The sequence below is a fragment of the Podarcis gaigeae genome (assembly GCF_964106915.1).
Source record: "Podarcis gaigeae genome assembly, chromosome: 3".
Lineage (NCBI taxonomy): Eukaryota > Metazoa > Chordata > Lepidosauria > Squamata > Lacertidae > Podarcis > Podarcis gaigeae.
Genome location: NC_139680.1, coordinates 51,747,532 through 51,768,468, shown reverse-complemented (window position 1 = coordinate 51,768,468; position 20,937 = coordinate 51,747,532). Strand labels below are relative to the sequence as shown.

At 43.3% G+C, this 20,937-nt stretch overlaps 1 protein-coding gene across 2 annotated transcripts in view; it reads left to right on the top strand.

Moving 5' to 3' along the window:
• Window positions 1-17,021: 17,021 nt before the first annotated feature.
• LAMA4 (laminin subunit alpha 4) overlaps window positions 17,022-20,937 on the top strand; it is a 74,854-nt gene continuing 70,938 nt past the window's right edge. Inside the window, exon 1 of one of the 2 annotated variants that reach the window (XR_014562237.1) lies at window positions 17,022-17,929. Coding sequence is in view for 1 of the 2 variants with exons in the window: in XM_083731032.1 (XP_083587158.1) it covers window positions 17,729-17,929 (201 nt within the window). In the remaining variant the exon portion in view is untranslated. The remainder of the gene's footprint in view (window positions 17,930-20,937) is intronic. The other variant, XM_083731032.1, reaches the window with a different exon arrangement.

Sequence of the window (20,937 nt, the reverse complement as noted above, 5' to 3'; positions counted from 1 at the left end):
ATAGAGAAAATGAAAATAAGAGGTTTTTCAGCTTCAGTATTCATTATGCATTTTCCGTCCTACTTTCTGCTTAGATATCTTGGCTGGAAACCAAACTTTGTAACATTTCAATATCACATAGTAAAATTGTGTTTCAGGGTCTTCTCATTAGCCTGCACTGCTTTGTTTTGCATGTATCACTTAGCAATGGGATACATGCAAAACAATACTTTATAATGTGTTAAGAGTCAATGCTTAATGAGACATCGGGGGGGGGGGGGGGAATAAAGAATATGCATGCCCCTAAATTGCAGTTTTAGTATTGTCTTCTAAGGCAGGGGTGAGGAACTCTCTGGCGCTCCTCCAGATGTTGCTGCACTACAACTATAATCCCTGAACAGGGCTGGCCCAATACATTTTGGCACGTGAGGCAAGCCACAAAATGGCCAGGGAAGAAGGGCTGAGGGAAGATCTGCAGGAGGAACAAGGAGGGGAATAGAGATCTAGATCAGATTCTATTGCCTTTGTGGAGTCTGTCACCTGAAGCGGTCGCCTCACCTTGCCTCATGGGTGACCATTGGTCATTGGCCATCCTAGCTGTGGTTCAGTTGTAATTGCTGCTTCCATCTCTACTCCCTGGTGGATATTACTGTTGGGGTTAAACAGTGTTTGGCAAAGGACCATGTCCATGGCTTTCACACATCATAATAGCTCTGTTTAGGTCTTCAGCCTGAAAGTGTGAAGGTTTGCATGGACCAAGGACACACATTAGGATCACCTGCTCCATTAATTCTGTATACTACACCTGTTCTACTTCTATATGCTATCTGGGACACGTGTGTGTGTATCTTGTATTTGTAACAGTAGGGTTTCCTACTTAATTCATGGTTTGCGTCATGCATTGTTTGCTTCATTCATTGTTTGCTCTCTGTCTAGAGCTTTTTACTTGTAAATTTTACTGAGATATATTTTTTCTTTAAAAGCATTTTTTAAAGAGGCTAAAATATTTCATTTGTCAAGTACATGCTAGACCTGGAGGAGAATCTATGGAAAACAATGAAGGAACAGGTCTTAAACTGTAGACTGTTTGGTGCTAGCCTAATTTTTTGTTGTTGTTTAGTCGTTTAGTCGTGCCCGACTCTTCATGTCCAACCATCTCATCCTCTGTCATCCCCTTCTCCTTGTGCCCTCAATATTTTCCAACATCAGGGTCTTCTCCAGGGAGTCTTCTCTTCTCAGGAGGTGGCCAAAGTCTTGGAGGCTCAGCTTCAGGATCTGTCATTCCAGTGAGCACTCAGGGCTGATTTCCTTCAGAATCGATAGGTTTGATCTTCTTGCAGTCCATGGAACTCTCAAGAGTCTCCTCCAGCACCATAATTCAAATAGCCTAACAGTATGTGAAGATAGGAGCTGCTTGTGTTGGAACACATGTCAATTAAATTAGAAATAACTTGTTTGTACATTCAGCTGTTCTATGCTGTTTTAGCATACAATAATTGCAAACAACAGGAATTCACAATATTCTTTTTAAATCTTTGCCTTCTCATATCTTTGGCTAAGGAGAGACTCTTGGTAGCCCCTGTTTCTCTCTCTACAACTGTTCAAGGCTGCGTTCAGGGTGTGTAATCATGAAGAATTAAGCTGCAGGACTCCTGCAGCTTCAGCTGGATGGGATTCTGTGCTTGCTAATCTCCATACGCTGCCAGGCATGTCACCCATCTGCCTTGTTCTTGGGTGAAAAGTGACCCCCTGCCTTGGTGCAAGCAGTGCCCTCCTGCCAAGTCTTTGTGTTTCCTGAAATAATATATAGTGATGATACCAAAAAAACCTTTAACAGAACCTCTCTTTTAAAAAATTCCAACCACCAGGGGACACAACACACTCACATATTTGACTTTCACAGCCTTTGAAGTTAACATTTCACTTTGGTGAGATAATATTGAAGTCTAGGTGGGTTGAGGCATGACCTAAGACCAAGAATCAGCTCAAAAAGGATTTATTGGAGCATCAGGAACAAGAATGGCAAACAGGAGCACTTGGCCCAGTAGGCCTATATTTCCCTTAAGCTGGCCCAGGCAAAACACACACACACATCGCCTGTGATAGGTCACCTTAATACTGCAATTAGCGAATCACAATACTGTCTCAGCAGGGATTGGCTGCCTGCCAGCTACTAACAATGTCATTAGAGGGTTTTAGAACCTTCTCTGTCCTTTGTTATGCAGCTGAAGCTCCTGAGCTCCAGGAGGTCTGAAGGCCTAGGCCTGTATTGCATGCATACAGCCTGGCTTCGGTCTAAAATGCCTGCATACATAACAAACATGTCCTACGCACACATACACAGCTACTACTATAGAGGTATCCAACAGCGCTTCCTCTCCTCTCTGGGGACCAGCAGAATAGGGATGCATTCTGATAGAAGCTTTGAAGGAGACTAATATGCAGCCTTCCCCAGCCTGGTGTGAAGCCATTCATACATTCATACATAAGAAGACAAGGATACTGCATGTACTACATAGTTCAGTAGATCAGCATTGAAGTCAAGGATGGGGAACCTGAATCCTCCAAATTTTGTTGGACTCCTCCTAGCATCAGACCCAGTCTGCAGGGCAACAGGTTCCCCATCCCTAATTTAAATTCTGGGGTTGGCCTGCAAGACTCCTAGCAGTGTAATCCTAGCCTTGTTCTACTCAGAAATAATTCAGTGGGCCATACTTCCAGGTGTATTGAATTGCAGCCTAAATTTCTTTCAGTGATTGTTATACGTAGAAAACCAAGGTCACAACACATGTTTACGCTTTCGTTTCATATGCTGACTGTGTTTTTCCCACCTCCTCCCACTTCAAGAGAATGGAGTTAATATTGATGGAGGGAAATGAGCTCATCTGGGTGGAGGGGGAAAGATACAACTGCATAATTTTACTGTACATATAATATACTGCATATGAAAAACAGCTGCTAAACATTTCAATAAACTCATAAAATGCAGTGTCCTGTTTGGGAACGGATGTATCGAATAGGGGATTAGGCATTTATATCCCTGAGTAAAACCAACAATAATCCAAACTTTTTCCCTAGCCATGTCAAACTTCCTGTCTGTCATTTGAAACTCTTTTTCCTGAAAGAGATTTTGTTTTTTTCATTTTTGGTTTTTCATTTTGGGCAAAACTATTGCTGAGTTGACATTACAAATCACTCAGAGTTCTCCCTTGCAAAATTCTCTGAAGAAATGAATGTTAAAATTTCCCATGAGGTGATGGAAAATAGGGTAAGGGCCAGAATCTTGTTTCTTTCTAAATGCCCATAAAGAAATGTGGAAACAGAAGTCAGACAACATAAGCCCTTGGAAGAATAAGAACTCAACAATGATCTGAAGTAGACAATTTCACTGTACATGATGCACAACAGACTAGTTCATTAATTCAAATCCTCATGGGCCAATTTAACGTTAATATGACACAGGATTTTTATTTCCCCCCTGCAATGTAGAGTTGGCTGCTATGGTTACCAGAAACATAAAGCCACTGCAGCTGCCCTAAGCACTCAGATGTTTCTCAGTCTCTAAGGCTTCGAAAGAAATAAAAATGTGAAGTCCACTGTGCCTATCCAGCCCAAGCATTCCATTTGCCCCTAACAAGCTCTGGAGCTGAGCAGGCTGCAGAGCAGAAGATTATCACAGCAGGACAGGATATAAATCCACCCCCAGCTAATTTTGTGCTTGTCAACTGAGTAAAAAAGGAATGTAGAAAATAAGAGCATGCGGAAAGTATTTGGAGAATAATTCTTAATGATGAAGTGTGAAAAACTTCCTGGCAGCTAGAAGGCAATTTACTGGGCTAGTGGTGGCTACCAAGAAAATGAGTTTTCACATTTCTTCTTCCTTAAAAAAAATGGCTGATATTTATGTAGAAATAAAAGGATTTATTTTCTCTCTATTTTCAGTTATAACTTGGGAGCAAGTAAAGATCTGTTAGGTTTCTTAAGCCAATGTGCAAAGATCCACTAAACCAAGGCTGTCAAATAAAATCTTTTCCCCCCTCCCTATTGATCCTGGAATCAATGGGATTGCTAATGCGTGCCTATGGTTTTATGAAGTGTTCCCAGGATACATGCAATAGAAACTTCCAGGCAGCGCTTGCCATCATAGACTAAGAGGGCTGTTCAGTCACTCACTACTTTGCTATACTAGTTTAAGAACATGACTACAGAAAGATGTGTGCTGGCTCACTTTACATTGAGGAGATTGTCAGTATAGACATGTTAACCAGTAGCAGTTCCAGTATATATTGACTAAAAGGGATTGCTGAAATTAATTGATTATAAATTGTGAATGATCAGAACAAATAATTCTGAAATTCCAATATGAAAGCTATTTCCACATCAGGGACAGCTCACTTGGTAAAGCATGTGAATCTAAATCTCAGGGTCATGAGTTTGACCCTGAGATTGGACAAAAGATTCCTGCACTGCAGGGTTTGGACTAGATGATCTGCATGGTCACTTCCAACTCTGCAGTTCTATGATTCTATCACATGCCAGATGGATAATGATTCAACCCATTGTGAACCTAAAGGCAAATATGCTGACGTCTTCACAATTTGCTTCAAGCAGAGAGGCCAACCTTTATCAGGTTGCTTCCTTTATACCAGGCATCCCCAACCTGCGGCCCTCCATATGTTTTGGCCTACAACTCCCATGATCCCTAGCTAACAGGACCAGTGGTCAGGGATGATGGAAATTGTAGTCCCAAACATCTGGCGACCCGAAGGTTGGGGATGCCTGCTTTATAGAGTTGAAAGGGACCCTGAGCATCATCTAGTCCAACCCCCTGCAATGCAGGAATATACAGCTGTCGCATAAAGGGATCAAACCTATAATCTTGGTGTTAGGAGCACCATGCTCTAACCAGCTGAACTATTGGTTACTTCACTGAGAGTCAAGCTCAAAATATTGTCTGACACTGAAGTCAGCATCCTCAGAAAAGCAAGTTTCTGGCCCATATTGGCTACCTAGAGTAGACTGAAAACAGGCCAGTTCAGCCATGCCTCAAGAAAACTCAAAAGCTGGAAATGAGCCAAGTACATGGAACATCAGTGCACTAATCTCTTATGCATGACTCACAGAAGCAACATTATTTTCTGATGTAAGCAAGCATGACACAAGTTTGTTATGTGCAAATGATTACATAATTCAGCTTTTCTTTGCACAGAATTTTGGTTAGTGGTGCTGATTTATTTTCTTTTTGGTGACAACACATATAGTTCATTATAATATGCCAGGACCGAAGGAGCAGAGAAAAGAAGCTACCAAGGTGCAGCATAATAACACCCAAAAGCAGCAACCACGGAATAAATGTGTGTAGAGTCACCAGCATGGCAAAAAGAAAACATTCCCATGCTATAGGGAAAGGCAAAAATAAATCCAGGCTCAACAACCAGATGGGGAAAATTCCTTCCCAGCCTCAAAATGACTATCAGATAAGAAGTGTAGTAAAACTTTCCACAGTGCAAATATCTATATCCCTAGCGGCAGTCCCAGAGGGTTTGTTCTTTTCTTCTAATTTCAAGCTGGGCTGGGGTGTGTTTACGCACTTCATTAGGCCGCAAGATGTACTGCAAAGCAGGTTAGCAGCTGAATTGTGTAGCTGTTGTTGTCAGCATTTCCCACCAATGGAATGGGAGCCAGCTGCCCAGCCAGCTTGGCTGCTAACGGAAAAGCAAATCAGCCTCAACCTTCTGTCACATTTCGTTGCTCAGTTTTCTGTTGGAGTTTAGGGATTATGAGCACAATGTTCAAGGAACTGATTTAAAAAATAAATACATCCAGCACCTGCAAAAAGCGATGCTTGAGCAATCACAGTTGCTGTCCCTTCTGCTGTTCTCCAGTGGCTTTACAGAATGAACAACCAGTGCAGCTGTTTGAAGGGTGCTTCTTGCAGGCCCACTCCCTGCAATTGTAAAATCCAGTGGATTTAAATATCTGCTAGAGCCTGGAAGATATTTGCATGACCCCCTCAACACACACATACTTGGTTTTAGAGGGGTTTATCCCTCAGACATACCTCCCCACCCTCATAAAACACTTGCTTTTTGGCTGTGGAAAACAGCGCTGACCAGGACTTATGAACTCTCAGGCAAATATATCTATGTCTGGTGCTGGTGCACTTCCATTTTTATTAGTGGAGGTGATATGGAAAGAACTGGAGGTTCCCATTCTGAAACACTGAGGATGCTGCGAATCCCACAGCCATGGAAAGACATGTCAAAGCCATTTATGTGGGAACAAACACTGCTCAGTGGCATGCAAAAGACCCTAAGTTCCACCCCTGGTGTTGTGAAAGAATAAAACCCTGGGGAACCACAGCCAAACAGCATTCACAGGACTGATACACAGAGCAATGCATACCCCGCAAGTGTCCTGGAAAAACTGGGACATCTCATATTTTATCGCAAGGTGTCATAGTCCTGTGCTGACAGCCACAGCAGAGCTCAGTGGGAACCGTGCCCAAAAAACACAGCACTTCTTTGAATTTTGCAGTGAAGTTCTCCTGCCAAGTAATGTGTACAAAAATGCACCTACTGGGGCAGAAATATACATATATTAGTTCAAATTAGTGTTATTATTCATTTAATTTCTATTGCTGGCATCCATCTGTCTCAAGAAACAATGGAGTGCACCTCCAGGGATGAATTGAAACCATGATACCACTTTTTATTTTTATGGGGAAATAATTTCAAAGTGTTCTACAACACACTGAAACATCAAATAAAGCAATACAGAACAAAACATTAATGAAGAAATTCAATTGTATACATTCAAAGCAGCATAATAAACAGGAAACTAAAATACTATCTTAAAGATTTCAAAATAAAACATTACAAGCAAGGTCGGCAACAGAATGCTCATTTAACACAGCAAAGTTAACAAAATAAATAAATATCTTAAACATTCCAAAAGAAAATATTACTAAAGGAAGTCAGATATAAAATGCACATTTAAAACAGCATAATTAACAAGAGAATAAAATATTATGAGCATAGAATATATCTGCTGCTGTTGCTGCCAATCCTGCCAATGGTGGTTCATGGTGGACAGCGGCTGGGGAAGCTCATGCTTGATGACTTAGGTCTGCCCGAAGACGTAGCCAAATAGTATGCAAATATGTATTATATTAGCAGAAACTGTGTATTATACCAGTGCTACTCAAAGTAGTGGTCCACAGGCCGGTACCAGTCAGTGAGCCATCAGCTGCTGATTCCCAGGAACTCCACCACAGCCCACAGGGTGGGATGCTTCAGGGACCAAATGCAGTCCCAGTCCCTGGCACACTGTGAAGGGGGGCAGAACTGTCAGTCCACCACATCAGATAGCTTGAGAAGCACTGTATTTGACACATTTCATATAAACATGCATTGATTTGGAGAAATTTGCTCTAAAATGCAGGTGAATTTGCATAAAGTAAGAATTTTCATTTTAAAAAATCAAACTGATTGGGAAATGTGGACTAATGAAGACTGAAAAAAATGAGAAACCATGAGAAACTAAAATTGGCAGTTTCTCCCAGCTCTCAGGGCAGCAGGTCCAAATGCTCTTGTCTTGGGGTGTGGGCCTTTGGCAGTTGCTCAGCCGTGAAGGCATGCAACATTTCAACAGGGAAATTATTTTAGCCTCAGCCTGGCACAGTTAGCTGCACATGAGGATTAGGAAATTATGAATGCCCTGTCAGAGGAGGATGTGGTCGAATGATCTCAGAGAGAGTGAAGATATTTGCAGTGGAACTATAGAGATGGAGAGCATAATTGTACAATGATTTTGTTCTATTTATGTCTCCCCAATTCCTCAAAGACAGTTTGCTGCATGGGGAGGGGGAACCACAGTGTATGTTCAAACATAAAATATGTGGCAGTATTTCTTTAACATTCACTTGACCTTCTAAACCCCTGGACGTCCTGTACTATACAAGCATAAACATTTATACAGGGTGTATATAAAACCTCCGCCTGTATGAATCTTCTTGGGCTTAGGGAGAATAAAACTTGCAAATAGTTAAAGTGAACAAATTTTCTTTTGTTGGAACCAGTTATGATAGAGAAGAACAAAACACAAAAATAATTTGTTTAAAACATAATGAAATATTCTATCCAAGTCCAAGGAAAAAATTAGGCACTTCTTGCTTGCAAACTTTGTAGTCAGCTAGTCCAAAAATTTCTCTCATCCATCAATGTGTTGGGTGCTTCCAAGTTGCTTCTGGGTTTTGCCGCCACTTCGTGCATGCGCAGAAGCGCTCTGCACACTTCGCACGTGCGCAGAAGCGCTCAATTGTGCTGTGCACATGTGCAGAAGCGGCAACTCTGGTTACGGACTGTTCGGGGTAAGTACAGACCCTCCAGGACAAATTACGTTCATATACAGAGGGTCCACTGTACTTCATGTGAGGGCAAGATAACTTGGGTCTTTAAATCTAGGGGGCCTCGCCAGCCTGCCTGCTCCCCAGTGCTGCAGTCTCCCCTCTCCCAAAATTGCAAACCCAAGACTTCATGCAAGGGCAGGGCAACTCAGGCTCAGCAACTATGAGACTTGGGGCTAGCCATTGGGGCCCAATTTGAAGCAGTGGGGCACGGCTTGATTTTTTTTTTCTTTTGCAGGGCCCCAGTTCACAGCCAAAGTCTGCAAAATCTCATAGATATAAATAAAATCCATCTAGATTGCCCTGGTGTGGGGGCCCCCTTAGGAGCAGCCCGCAGGGCCCAATGTGGCCCAATTGTTCCAATTGCCTTAAGGTCAACCCTGATGACTCTGTGCAGGGGTTGGACTGACAAGCCCTGCACCTTCTAGGTCCCTGGTGTCACTATTCAGGGTACAGACTCAAGGACTTGTAATGGAAATAGGGGGGGGGCACTTATTGGAAATCAGTTTTGTCACCTCCCCGCCAAACCCCGGGGACGATGAGCCCAGCCACCTTTTATTCACAGTCACATAAGTACTACACTTCAGCATGGCCATAAAGCTGTACATTCAACCGCTGATATACACATCCAATATGTAGCAATGGAGATTTATGTTACTGCTTTATGAATGAACACTGTGTTTTATTAATGTACTCTGTATTTTTGGAATTACCTAAGAGCTACCAATAGGGAGCTCTAGAATCTGACATCTAACCAACTGGGTACTACCAAACAGCGACCCCTATTGCTGAAAGCAGGTAACCAGCAGAAAACGCTTCAGCTCAGCCTTTGTACTGTTTATTGAACACCGCCTGCTGTGCGGATAATGGAGAAAGTTCCTAAAGTGTATCCCTTCTTTTGTCCTGGTCAGCTCTATTACGCTGGTGTAAACCCTGGTGCACTAGGAACCCAGAATAATAGCAAATAAAATCTGCTCATACGTCAGCAACTGATAAGACTTGTCAACCTGTTATTCCAAAGTCTTCCTAGATTATAAAGCTCCAAAATACAGGCCAAAAGAGAGCAGGTCTGAAAAGAGCGAGCCATACAATGGGCACCACCAGTAAAAAGGCTCTGCTCCGTGTAGCTCCTGCCTTGTCATTTGATAGGGTGCCCACTTGCCCTCCTACTTGACATGAAATGTTCTCTATTGGAGTCTCCAGGTCCAATATAAAGACCATAAGAAGGGAGAGCAAGGACCTTGAAGTTCCCAACAGCTGTTAATCAAGCAAGCAAGCACGCACACAGGTCACCTTTGTCACAGGTGCATCATGCCTATGTCCTGGCCAGGACTGCACCCAATCTTGTTTCTGTACACTCTTACTTGTTCTCAGTAACCAAAATCCTATTATCAACATATACAAGGAGAAAAGTTGTTTTCCTTCATTTGCAAGGAATCGTGCAAAACAAAGTGGCACTAATAAAGAAAAGTTCCAGGGTGGCAACAGAAAGCAAACTAAAAATGTTTTTGCAGTTTATCAGAACTATCCAGCAATATCAAGTTATAGGAAAACTGGTGCTATGAACAGTAACCCTAGTTGGTTAATTGATTTGGTAACTTCCATGCACATGACATGTGATGCTAGTTATTTCCCCAAAGAGTTAAATGATAACTAATCAAAGGCAGCTACAGTTGCAAATGGCAACAAAATATCTGTAAAAGGAAGAGAAGCAGGTTTGCTCAAGTGTGTTGCAGGCAGAAATACTGTTTGTAATGAAGGGAGAACAGTAGTTTACTTGCTCAAATTAATAAGAAAGTTTTGAGAATTTAAATTCTAGATTAAAATTGATTACTTAATTGAGAAGGGGATTCAAGTTCTCTGAGTCTACCAATTTTTTAATTATTTATAGCATAATAGCCATTTTCAGTGATCTAAAGAAAACTCATCAGCATTGTGTTTTTGAATGCTAGGCTCAATGAGCTGTTTTTTGTATACTATAATAACAATAACAATAGTTTATATAACTATAAGTATTATTATTATTATTATTATTATTATTATTATTATTATTATTATTTCCCCAGCCACTCTGTTGCTTCCATTTTCCCCATGAGACATAACTATAGAGATCTGCATCTTATAAATGATTTCCCACCCATCTTTCAGTTTTTGTAACACAACAGATGCACTACATCACTGTCCACACTTCCTTTTCCCTTACCGTCTCACAAGCATAACTTTGAGAACTCTTGCCAATGTGCAGATGTGTCTTCCCCCCCCCCTCAGTAAAAAAATAACTCATAGAGTTGGAAGGGAGCCCTGAGGATCATCTAGTTCAATCCCCTATGTAATGCAGGAATACGCAGCTGTCCCATATGGAGATCAAATTGTGGTCGTCGTCATCCTGGGGATGTTCATCAGACTCAAGATAAACAAAAACAAGCTATGTTTTCAGGGCATTGCAGGGAGAGAATGAGCCTTAGGGGTGAAAGAAAGAGAAAAACTAGCTTGGTATTCATAGCATAAACCAGACTGGCCAAATGCCAAAAGTTCACAGTGCAAAGGATTAGAGATGTCAAGGCGAAAATACTGTCATATGGGAAAGGGCAATCAAACAAAGCATCCAAAAGAAGATCAGAAAGAAAGAAAAAAGTAGAGCATGTGCTCATGTTTGTTTATTTGCTTGCTTCTTGAGAACTCCAAATATTGCGGGGGGGGGGGGCGTATTTATTTCATCCAGCTGGACCATTCTACGTCACTAATCCTAGCATCTCCCATAGCAGCCGGACCAAATGGTGAAAGTAATACAATCTTGTACAAAAGAACAAGGATAGCAGAAGAAGGAAGTAAGAAGAGAAAATGTTATTTCCCAAGAGTGTTGGCCTAAGCTGTTGGACACATTCCACCCCTAGTTAACTCGAGGACATCCCAAGCGTTCCAAAAAGTTGCAGCGTATTCCAAGCCCCTGAGCAAGAATGCTCTTGTCTGGAAAATGGACCTTTGCAGTAATGTTTGGGCTTTTTTCTTTCCCACCTTCCTGAAACATTTCCCCATGGTGCTATATAGTGCTAAAGGGTCCAAGCATTACTTTTCTCTAGCTGTTATCTAGTTATTTGGTAGCCATTTCATGGACAATCTAAGCTATGCGGAAACATCAGACACTCTAATATAGTTCTACTACGTATATGGAAGATGCCAAACTGCATGTTACAGGAGTCACACCCTAACAACAATAATTTCTTAGCCATAATATCTGGATAAGTCCTCCTGGTTCAGAAGCACTATATTTCTGAAAACCAGTTGCCTGGAATAAAGAGAGGGTGGCCATCACCTCTATGCCTGCTTGTGACCTTCCAGATGCATCTGGTGAATACAAAAAAAAAAGTTGGGCTAGATAAACTATGACGTATCCAGGAAACTGTTCGTAGTCTTGTCTTGTCTATCTGAAATGTATCTAAATTCAAATGCACTGGGGGCAGGGCAAGTGGGGAACACCGCTGGAGTGATCCCCACCCACTGGAGCTAAGCAGGGGCTGTGCTGTGCTGCGTGCCCGGCCACACAGTGGGGAACCCTACCAGCCAACGCTGCCCTGCTTTAAGGGGTGCACTCATGGCACCCTGTGAGCCCAGTGCTGCTTTGAGATACTTGCAAAAGTGGTGAAGAGCTTGCAGGGCACGTGCCTGTTGTGTCCTTCTCACTCAGAGGGCAGCTTCAGAAGGATGCAACAGCTCATGACACCCTGGCAACCTCGAGGACTGGCAGGGAATTGTGAGGAATGTGCCCCCCCAAAAAAAAAACTGGGACCAGGTTGAAGGCCCCCCAGCCCTGACCACAGTACACCTCCTGGAACGGGAAGTCCCATTGCCTAAGCCGACCACATTCCCAGTGTACATACCCCACTTTGCACTATGTTAGATTCCAATCAAAGTTTCAATTTCTATGTTTTTATCTTGGTTATAAGTGAGCTAGAAACTGCCCTGTATAAGGTAACTAACAATGGAATAAGAATTTAGGATGTGCCACTTTTAAGCTGCCCTGAGTTCGTTTTGGATGTAGGAGGAAGGTGGGAGTAAAAAATACAATAAATTAAATAAACAGTAGCCACTGAATTTGCTAGGGCCTGATTTGACATACAATACAACTAGTAGATAAGTCCAAGGTAATAACTGGCAAAGGTAATAACTGGCAAAGTTCTTTGCTCCGGAAGCTAAGAAGAGCTTGAACAGAGAACAGCATCATACACAAACTCGCCATTCTCTGTGTGACTTGACTCTGCAGTCTCCTTTTCCTCACAATGCTTCCCAGAGGTATTAATTACTGTTACTGTGGATCATGTGAACTGGAAACCGACAAAAATCATCCACCCACCCAATCTGGCAATAGAAGTCTGAAAGATGCCTGATTGTTGCTTCGCTGCCAGTTCTCAGCAACCTCTTTCCTAGCACTCAGAAACAGCCCTTGTCTTGTCGAACTTCCTCTCTGTTCCTCATATAGGGCCAGCCTGCTGATAGACATCTTACAGGGAACATTTTTATTATTGTGTCCCCTTTCGTTCTTCTCACTTTGTAACATGACCTTCCATGTTTTAAGATCTTATAAGGCTACAAATATATAGTTGGCCAGGCAAGGGACTATTAAATGCAATCTTTGCTCCACTTTCCCCAAGTTTTTTTCTTGTTCCAATATTTTTCTAAGCACTTTTCTTTTTCTAAAGATAGTGCTCTAATAGCTTTTATGTTTTGCCCTCTTGAAATAGATCTTGCTTCTTAAAAGCAGTATTAAATGAAGCTCTTAGTGTGCATGTGCTTGATGGTTGCAATAGAGACTTGCCTTTCAACCCTTCCTATCTTTTTCCCCAGACACATGCTGTGATCAAGGAAACCAAGAAGAAAATGGGTATCTCATGCCACAGTTTGTAGGATTCACATGTAGAATGGCTCTGCAAATTGCTGGCAAACTGAAAGAGAATTCGAGGAACAGCGTATGGCCAGTTTCTTTCTTTCTTTCTTCTTCTTCTTCTTCTTCTTCTTCTTCTTATTATTATTATTATTATTATTATTGCATTTATATCCAACCTTTCCTCCAAGAGCTCAAGATGGCATACATGGTTCTCCCACTTTCCCTTTCATCCACACAACACCCCTGTGAGGTATGTTAGGCTGAGAGACAGTGAGTGGCCCAAGGTCAACCCACAAGATTTGACTCCTGGTGTCCCAGGTCCTGGAAGGGAAGAAGAGATGGGATGAAATTGTGAGAGAGGTTTGGAGGAGACATGGAGAATGGAAAAGGGCATATGTGATATGCCCTGTCCTGCCTAGATATGCTAAGGCTTGAACCTGGAATCTTCTGCATGCAAATCAGGTGTTCTATCACTGGCTACACAAGTGCAACCAAACAAGGCTACAAGACCCTCCCGAATAGGAGGTTCCCAGGGAAGGTGCTCTCTGTTTCCACACAAGGCAAGAAGGGCTTCAGAATGTGTCACAAAACACAAGGGAGCTTATAATAGCTTTCAAAACATCAAAAGAATGACATACCAACAATATGAAGACAACAATGTGTATGCATTGATTGAAAAACGAGTCTGTAGAAGTTAGTGAATGCACTTTATGGCATGTGTCAAGAACATGTTGCAGAAGACACTCGCAATAAAACACCAGTCTGGAGGGACACGCGCACACACACACACACTTCATGTCCAAGACATTTTACAGTCTGAAGCAGAGCTCAGTGCCTTTCATATTCCCCCTGTGGAAGCCAACTGGACTAGTGATTGATTTTTTGTTCAGCTGTGGCAAAGAGGTAATGTATTATACTCAAAGGCAGCAGGTTAATCTAAGGGGCACAGGGCAGGCTATGTGGTAGTCACAGCTCTAACCTCCAGTTTGCTCACCACCAACCAGCATCTGCCATCTGAGGCAAGTATCTCACTTTGTGTTAGAGTGGGCCAGGCCAGGATATTTTGCCTCCTGTGCCATGGATGCAGCGCATCCCCCTCCACCACACGGGGCACACCCGTGTTGATGGCGGAGTGCACCCAAAGCAGCAAAGGGCAGAGCAGGTGGCAGAGGAGGGGCACACCTGCTCAGATATGCCACCTGAGGTGACCACCTCACCTCGCATCATGGGTGGCAGGTGGCCCTGAACTCATCAAAACCAGTTTCGTTTGAAACTGCATATCCACACAAACATTCAGAAACTGAAAATCAGAATGAAAACTCTCTTCCTTCTAATTCAAATCACAGTCCAGACTGTGTTAAGAGTGGCCACCTGACTAGTGTTTTGCCAGCCTGCCAGTTTTTCCATTGTCTGGGGTAGTTCTCAGCACAGGGTGGTGAAATGGACAGAAAACCTGGTCAGTGTAAGCATTTCCCTTTCCCTCTTTGCCTTACAGATTAGTGGTGTGACAGCAGCGGAGAAAAAGACCACCCAGAGTCCAGGCATTCCCTCTCCCTTTTCAAGGAAATATGAAGCTGCCTTATATGGAGTCAGGCCATTGGTCTATCTAGCTCACTATTGTCAGCACTGGCTGATAGCAGCTCTTCAAGGTTTCAGGTAGCCCTTCCTGGAGATCCTTACAACCCCCCTCCAACCAGCCTTCAGCCTTGGAAGGGTTAGAATTGCTCTATAAACCAACATTAAAAAAAATCAAAGCATTAATGTCAAAATTCAAGGTAGCAGCTAACCATATGTTTATTTTATTTTTGTTGAAATTAAATATTAAGTTTTTAAAGAGCATGTAAAGCAGTAGTGTCATGAACTGGCAGGACAAGGAAGAAGAGGGTTCCAGCAAGGGGTGTAGCTGGGACTGGGACACACTGGGGGTGGGGAAGGAGAGGTTGGTGGCGGGGGTGGTGGAAGATGATGAGGGGATTGGGGGTTAATGCACAGGAACCAGAGCAGCAGGACCCAGAGCAGCAGGACCCATCACCAGAGCCAGATAGGCCCCTTTCCCCATGAACACAGTGGGCTCTGGGACATAGGGAGCAGTGAGAGGGGTGCTCTAGGAGGCTGAGGCAGGCAGGGGCCCACAGTCCAAACCCTAGCTGGGGATGTGGGGTTTGGCCATCTCTGGGAGTAGCTTGTGATTCCTCAGCTGGAGGAGGCTTGGAACATGTGAGTCACATGACTCATCAAGCGCAGGTGCTGCAATCAGCATGCAGAGTATAAAAAGGTGGCGCTGTGGGTTAAACCACAGAGCCTAGGACTTGCCAGTCAGAAGGTCAGCGGTTCGAATCCCCGCGACGGGGTGAGCTCCCGTTGCTTGGTCCCTGCTCCTGCCAACCTAGCAGTTCGAAAGCACATCAAAGTGCAAGTAGATAAATAGGTAGCGTGCCAGCGGGAAGGTAAACGGCGTTTCCGTGCGCTGCTCTGGTTCGCCAGAAGCGGCTTAGTCATGCCCAGAAGCTCCCTCGGCCAATAAAATGAGATGAGCGCCACAACCCCAGAGTCGGCCACGACTGGACCCAATGGTCTGGGGTCCCTTTACCTTTACCTTAGAGCTAAGGAGCTGTGTCTGCTCAGCTGCTCATGTTGATGGACCTCAGCTTGGATGCTCCAGGGTCTGTGTGGGACTGTGCTTCAGTTTGGACATGTGGATTAACCCCAGACTGGGGACTTGACATATTGACTTGCCGCCAGGTAGGCCAGGAGTTCAGGACAAGTAGCCAGGTAAGACAACAATGTACTAGCCAAGTTAAAAGGTGGATTAAATCATTTTCACCTGGAGATGGCATTTCACAACTTGCATAGAGAAGGTCCGATCCACATTCCCATTTTGCCTAGTCTCAGTAGATGTGAGTAAAGGACCTTGGGCAGTTTCCTATGGCAGTAGGTGATTCTCGAGTTACCCTTATTTCAAGCTGTTTTCTAGGTCAACATCAGCACTTGTCACTGAACCTGGAAACAGGGCCCCACTTAACCTGTTACAGAACTGACAAGACATATAGCTACTGCATTTTGAATCGCCTGAAATTTCTGATAAATTTTCAAGGGCAGCCCCATGTGTAGCACACTGCAGTAGTCAAGCATGGCTGTTACTTGAGGCATGGGTGACAATGGTCACTTACAGGGTTGTTGGAAGGCTGTCTGGGCAAAATCCTATCTCTCCCCGAAATATCTTTGCATGATAGCATTACACCTATAGGCAGTATCTTTACAGTGCTGCTTGGTCAGAGAGTGGGAGAGGACACCTGATCTACAGCACTAAACTGATTAGGGGAGGGGAGAAAGGCTTTGGGGAGAATCAGAAGGGAGAAAAAGATCCAGGTAGGAGCTGGAATGCTTAAAGGAAAAGGTGACAACCCTGCTTAAGAGCCTTGGAAACATTAGTCCACATGCTGATGTCAAGAGACTTTACAGGGTCCATTCCAACCAGTATAGTTGGCAGGCGTCTATACACTAAGAGCCTTGTTTCAGGGACCTCACAAAGCATCTCTTGAAGAGGAAAACAAGTTGGTCTTTGTAAATAAAAGTTCATGCATTTGCGTAATGAAGTCCCTTTCCAAAACAGTGCTGAATGATACTCTTTTTCTTTTTCTTTTTGCGAGCAGACATGATGATGAGGAGTGGGGCTGAGGAGAATTAGGACGGCTAATTAACTGTGTTCAGCTGCACATTTCCCCGCAAAGTATGGTCTTGCGATTCTCGTGAACCTGATCCTTTGATCAAAAGAAAAGGCGTTTCAACTCCTCCCAACATTTAGAATGCCTAGAATCTCTTCTGCCTGTTGAGACTGCAAACATGTTATTTTTTAATTCACGTTTTCTGTGACTGAAAGTGCTTTAAAACATTATGAGAGACCATCTGAATTGGGAAGCTTCTTATTAATTCAATCCTGATTGTGGGGCTTGGCAGTAGGAAGAGAGGAAGCAGTCTGACCCATTGTGTGTGTGTGTGTGTGTGTGTGTGTGTGTGTGTGTGTGTGTATGGCAAAGTTTGAGTGGGTGGCGAGGAAGGTGGAAAAGGAGTGATGATAATAACAACTTGAAGGAAGCCAGAGCTTTGAATGCAGCCTCAGTCTGTATCCTGACAGAGTGAAGATAAGGTGGCAGCACAGCTCATGGTGCTTTCCTGGAATACAATCCACATTTTGACACTCTCTGTTTAAGCACTGCCCATCTGTATGTTATTCAGCCGGAGCCTCTAGGGAGACAGAGGAGCTACAGGCACGGAAAGGCAGCGAGCGAAAGCAAAGGCACTCCTTTTAATAAGGATCTGCTGAAGAGCTGCCTTAGAAGTGCCACCGCTGGAAGTTAAAACAACTGAGGCGCCACTAAACCAAAGGGGGTGCGATTAAAGCAGGAGCAGAAATCAGTGCTCGGAAGCTGCAGAATCACTGCTGGATGTGAGGGGAGGAGATGGCTTTGATCTTGGCCTGGCCCCTGGTTTCTCCTCTATTCTTCTGCCTGGGATATCTCTCCCTCAGCTCTGCCTCAACGGAGGGCAACATTTTTCATGCTGACATTGAAGGCAGCTCAGCGGTCGGCAGCCAAGAAGACACCCTTATCAGAGGGCAGCAACAATCTGTATCTTTTCGAAGTTGGCCGCATTTTGCTGAGGTAGAGTAACTCTTCTGTCTGTTGACCTTTCTCCTTCTTTGTACTGTTTCCAGCACTCCCCTCCCCTAACCCCTTTGTGTTTTTATAGTGTCTCCATTTGGCTCAAGCGAATGTAATCCACTGGGTGTTTTGAAGTGGGAATGTGGAGTTTTCAGGATTTAAGGCATTTCAAGGGAAACTCTAAAATATGCCCTCCCCCTCCCCGTCCAAAATGTACAAGTCACGCTGCCTTCTTTGAATAGGCTGTTGTATTATAAAGTCATGTTCAGTTGCTTGGATTTCATGCAAGAGCAGTAGAACAAGTCTGTCCCCCCCAAAGCAGAGTTTCAGGTGGATAGATTTATCAGTGCACATTTTAAAAACCTTCTACTTTTTTTGAGATTTTAATGCCTTTGGGTATCCAGAAAGGAGGAGCTTTTATGGGGGTGGGCAGCATGTGACAGGAGGGGGGCACTCTCAAACACAGTGTGTACAAAGTCTGGGGTGTATTTCAGTGCTTTTGACTGTGCTGATGGGCATGTGTCAATCCCATTCATTTCAGTGTGAAATCATTGATCTATGTCTGTCAGGGCCCACCTATCCTGAAAGTCCCTCTCATGTCTAATCTTGTAGTGTAGGAAAGGTGTGTATTTTTTCTGGCTTCACAGCTCACTTCTCCTCAAATCAGTACTGCTTAAGAAGTCCTTGCACGATAGGAAGATGGTTGCCAACCTATCAGAAATGCTGTGGCAGTGGATTTTGTTGTTTTGCCAGGGGTTGGACTAAATAACCTTTTGAACCCCTTTCAATTCTATGTTTATGTGATCACCACATCCAGCGATCTCTTGGCGACATAGGAGCTCTGGTTATGCACACTTTTACTTCTACGAATAAAAGTGTACACTGTATATGCACAAAGTGATACATGTTCACTGTTGCATGTATTCGGTGTGAATTAGGAGCCCTGAATGTATGGGAGTCCTGTACGCACAAACCAATATTTGTATTGGGGTCTATGATTTTAAATAAACATGTTATTTGTAGGAGCATCCCCATGGGATGAAAGCCTAATGAGGGAAATGGCCACAAATCCTGTTGGTTTCAGCGGGATGTGTATGCCTCTATTAGGGTGCCATACAGGATCCTATAGTTCCTGCAAGAAATCTATATGAAAAAATATGTGCAGCTAGAACTGTTTGTTGACTTGTAAGTAGCTACCACAGAATTCCATGGGGTTTCCTTCTAAGTTAGCAGCTGAGGAAACACCTGCAGAAATGAAATGAAAAGAGAAGCTTAAAACGCTTTTGACTTTGCCAGAAATAATGCCAATACTTGAGTGATATTTAAAAACGAAAAACAGAAAATGTTGAAGGTGCTCTTACTCTCGTGTTTGTGTACACATACACACACACACACACACACACACACACACACATTTAAAGGACTATCTAATGTGTCCATGCGAACCTTCCAGAGCATCAATGTGGTTAGAGAAGTACTGTTCGTGGGCACCAGGAAGAGATATTAGGCTGGCAAACATGGGAAACAGGGCCTTGTCAGTGATGGCACTTACAGAACTCCTTCCCTCAGGAAATGGGATCAACTCTGTCCCCATTGTCATTTGTGTTTCTTTTTCAGATTGCTTTCAATTGGCAGCGCAGATTAGATTGCTATTTGTTTCTTAGTAGCCCTATCTTTAATCTTTGTGCAGGAATGGAATGGAATTGTTATGATTGCTATGATTTTACTGTTTTTTATTTGTTTTAATATTGTATATGTTTTAAACTAGTTTTTATCAGGTTTCTGTATGGGAAAGTACGTATTATACAAGGTAGCTAGCAAATCCATGCACCAACACAACAGATATTGTTGGCATAATGGATTCCCATCCGCCCCCCAGGCATCCCCCACAAAAAAAAATATATACTCTGGAGGGTACAGGGACCTTCCAGAGCAGAATTTTGGTAGAGGTGTGCAGTGGTGTAGAGAGGGACAAGAGGTCTAGTCAGCTGCTGTTGGAAGCCACCTATATCAGCTCCCCAAAGGGGTGCTATCTAGATTCTTTAGGACTCCAACTCCCATCAGCACCCGATCAGCATGATCAATGGTCAAAGGTGATGGCAGGTATAGCCCATCTAGAAACACCATATAATGCTCTATATAATAAATACATCATTTGTTTTCTTGAAATCTTAGATAGTTGGAACTCATTGGTTTGGTAGCAGCTGAACAGAACTATGTTGAAAAAACAGAAATTACAAACAAGAGAGCAGCATAACATGAGGTTATGGAATGGGAGTAAGTACCTCCTGTGGCGGTGACTCAATGTAGCAGGCAAATGAAGGCACATAAGGTCATGGGAAAGGAAGGAGGGTGTATCTTGGCGCCAGATCTTGAAAATGAGCAGAGATTAACACAGCAATGTGAATATCACAGTAATGACATGTTCCAGTTACGAGCACTACTACACATAACACTACTGATAAATGAACAGCAGTCTTGGTTGAAGCTCAACATTTTTGGTACTTAATTCGTATACAGCATTTTTTGCCTTTCCTCCAAGTAGCTTCAGCATGCATGGTTCTTCTGAGGTAGGCTAGGCTGTGAGATGGTGACTGGGCCAAGGTCACCCAATGAGCATCATGTCTGAGTGGGAATTTGAACCTGGCCCTTGCTGCTCCTAATCCAGCACTCTTGACCACTATGCCACACTGGCACATATAGCTGAATCAAGATTCAACTAAGGGTGAATTTATTAAAAACAAAACTTTCATTCTATTATTCCATCAGGATTTCCTTCCATTGTGTTCTGATATGTTGATCTCAATAAATATGCCTGTCAATCAAAATGACTCAACGCTTACCATTTTTGGTTAGGTGGTAAGATATGGTTAACTAGAAAGTAGCCCTGTTCATGTGCTGGTGTTCCCTCAGAGTTCCAGCTCATGGCAATAGCCTGTGTGCAGGCTTCCCTCTCTTCAGACCTTCTGCCAGTACTTGGACAACCTCAGGTAGAGGCCAGCATAGGG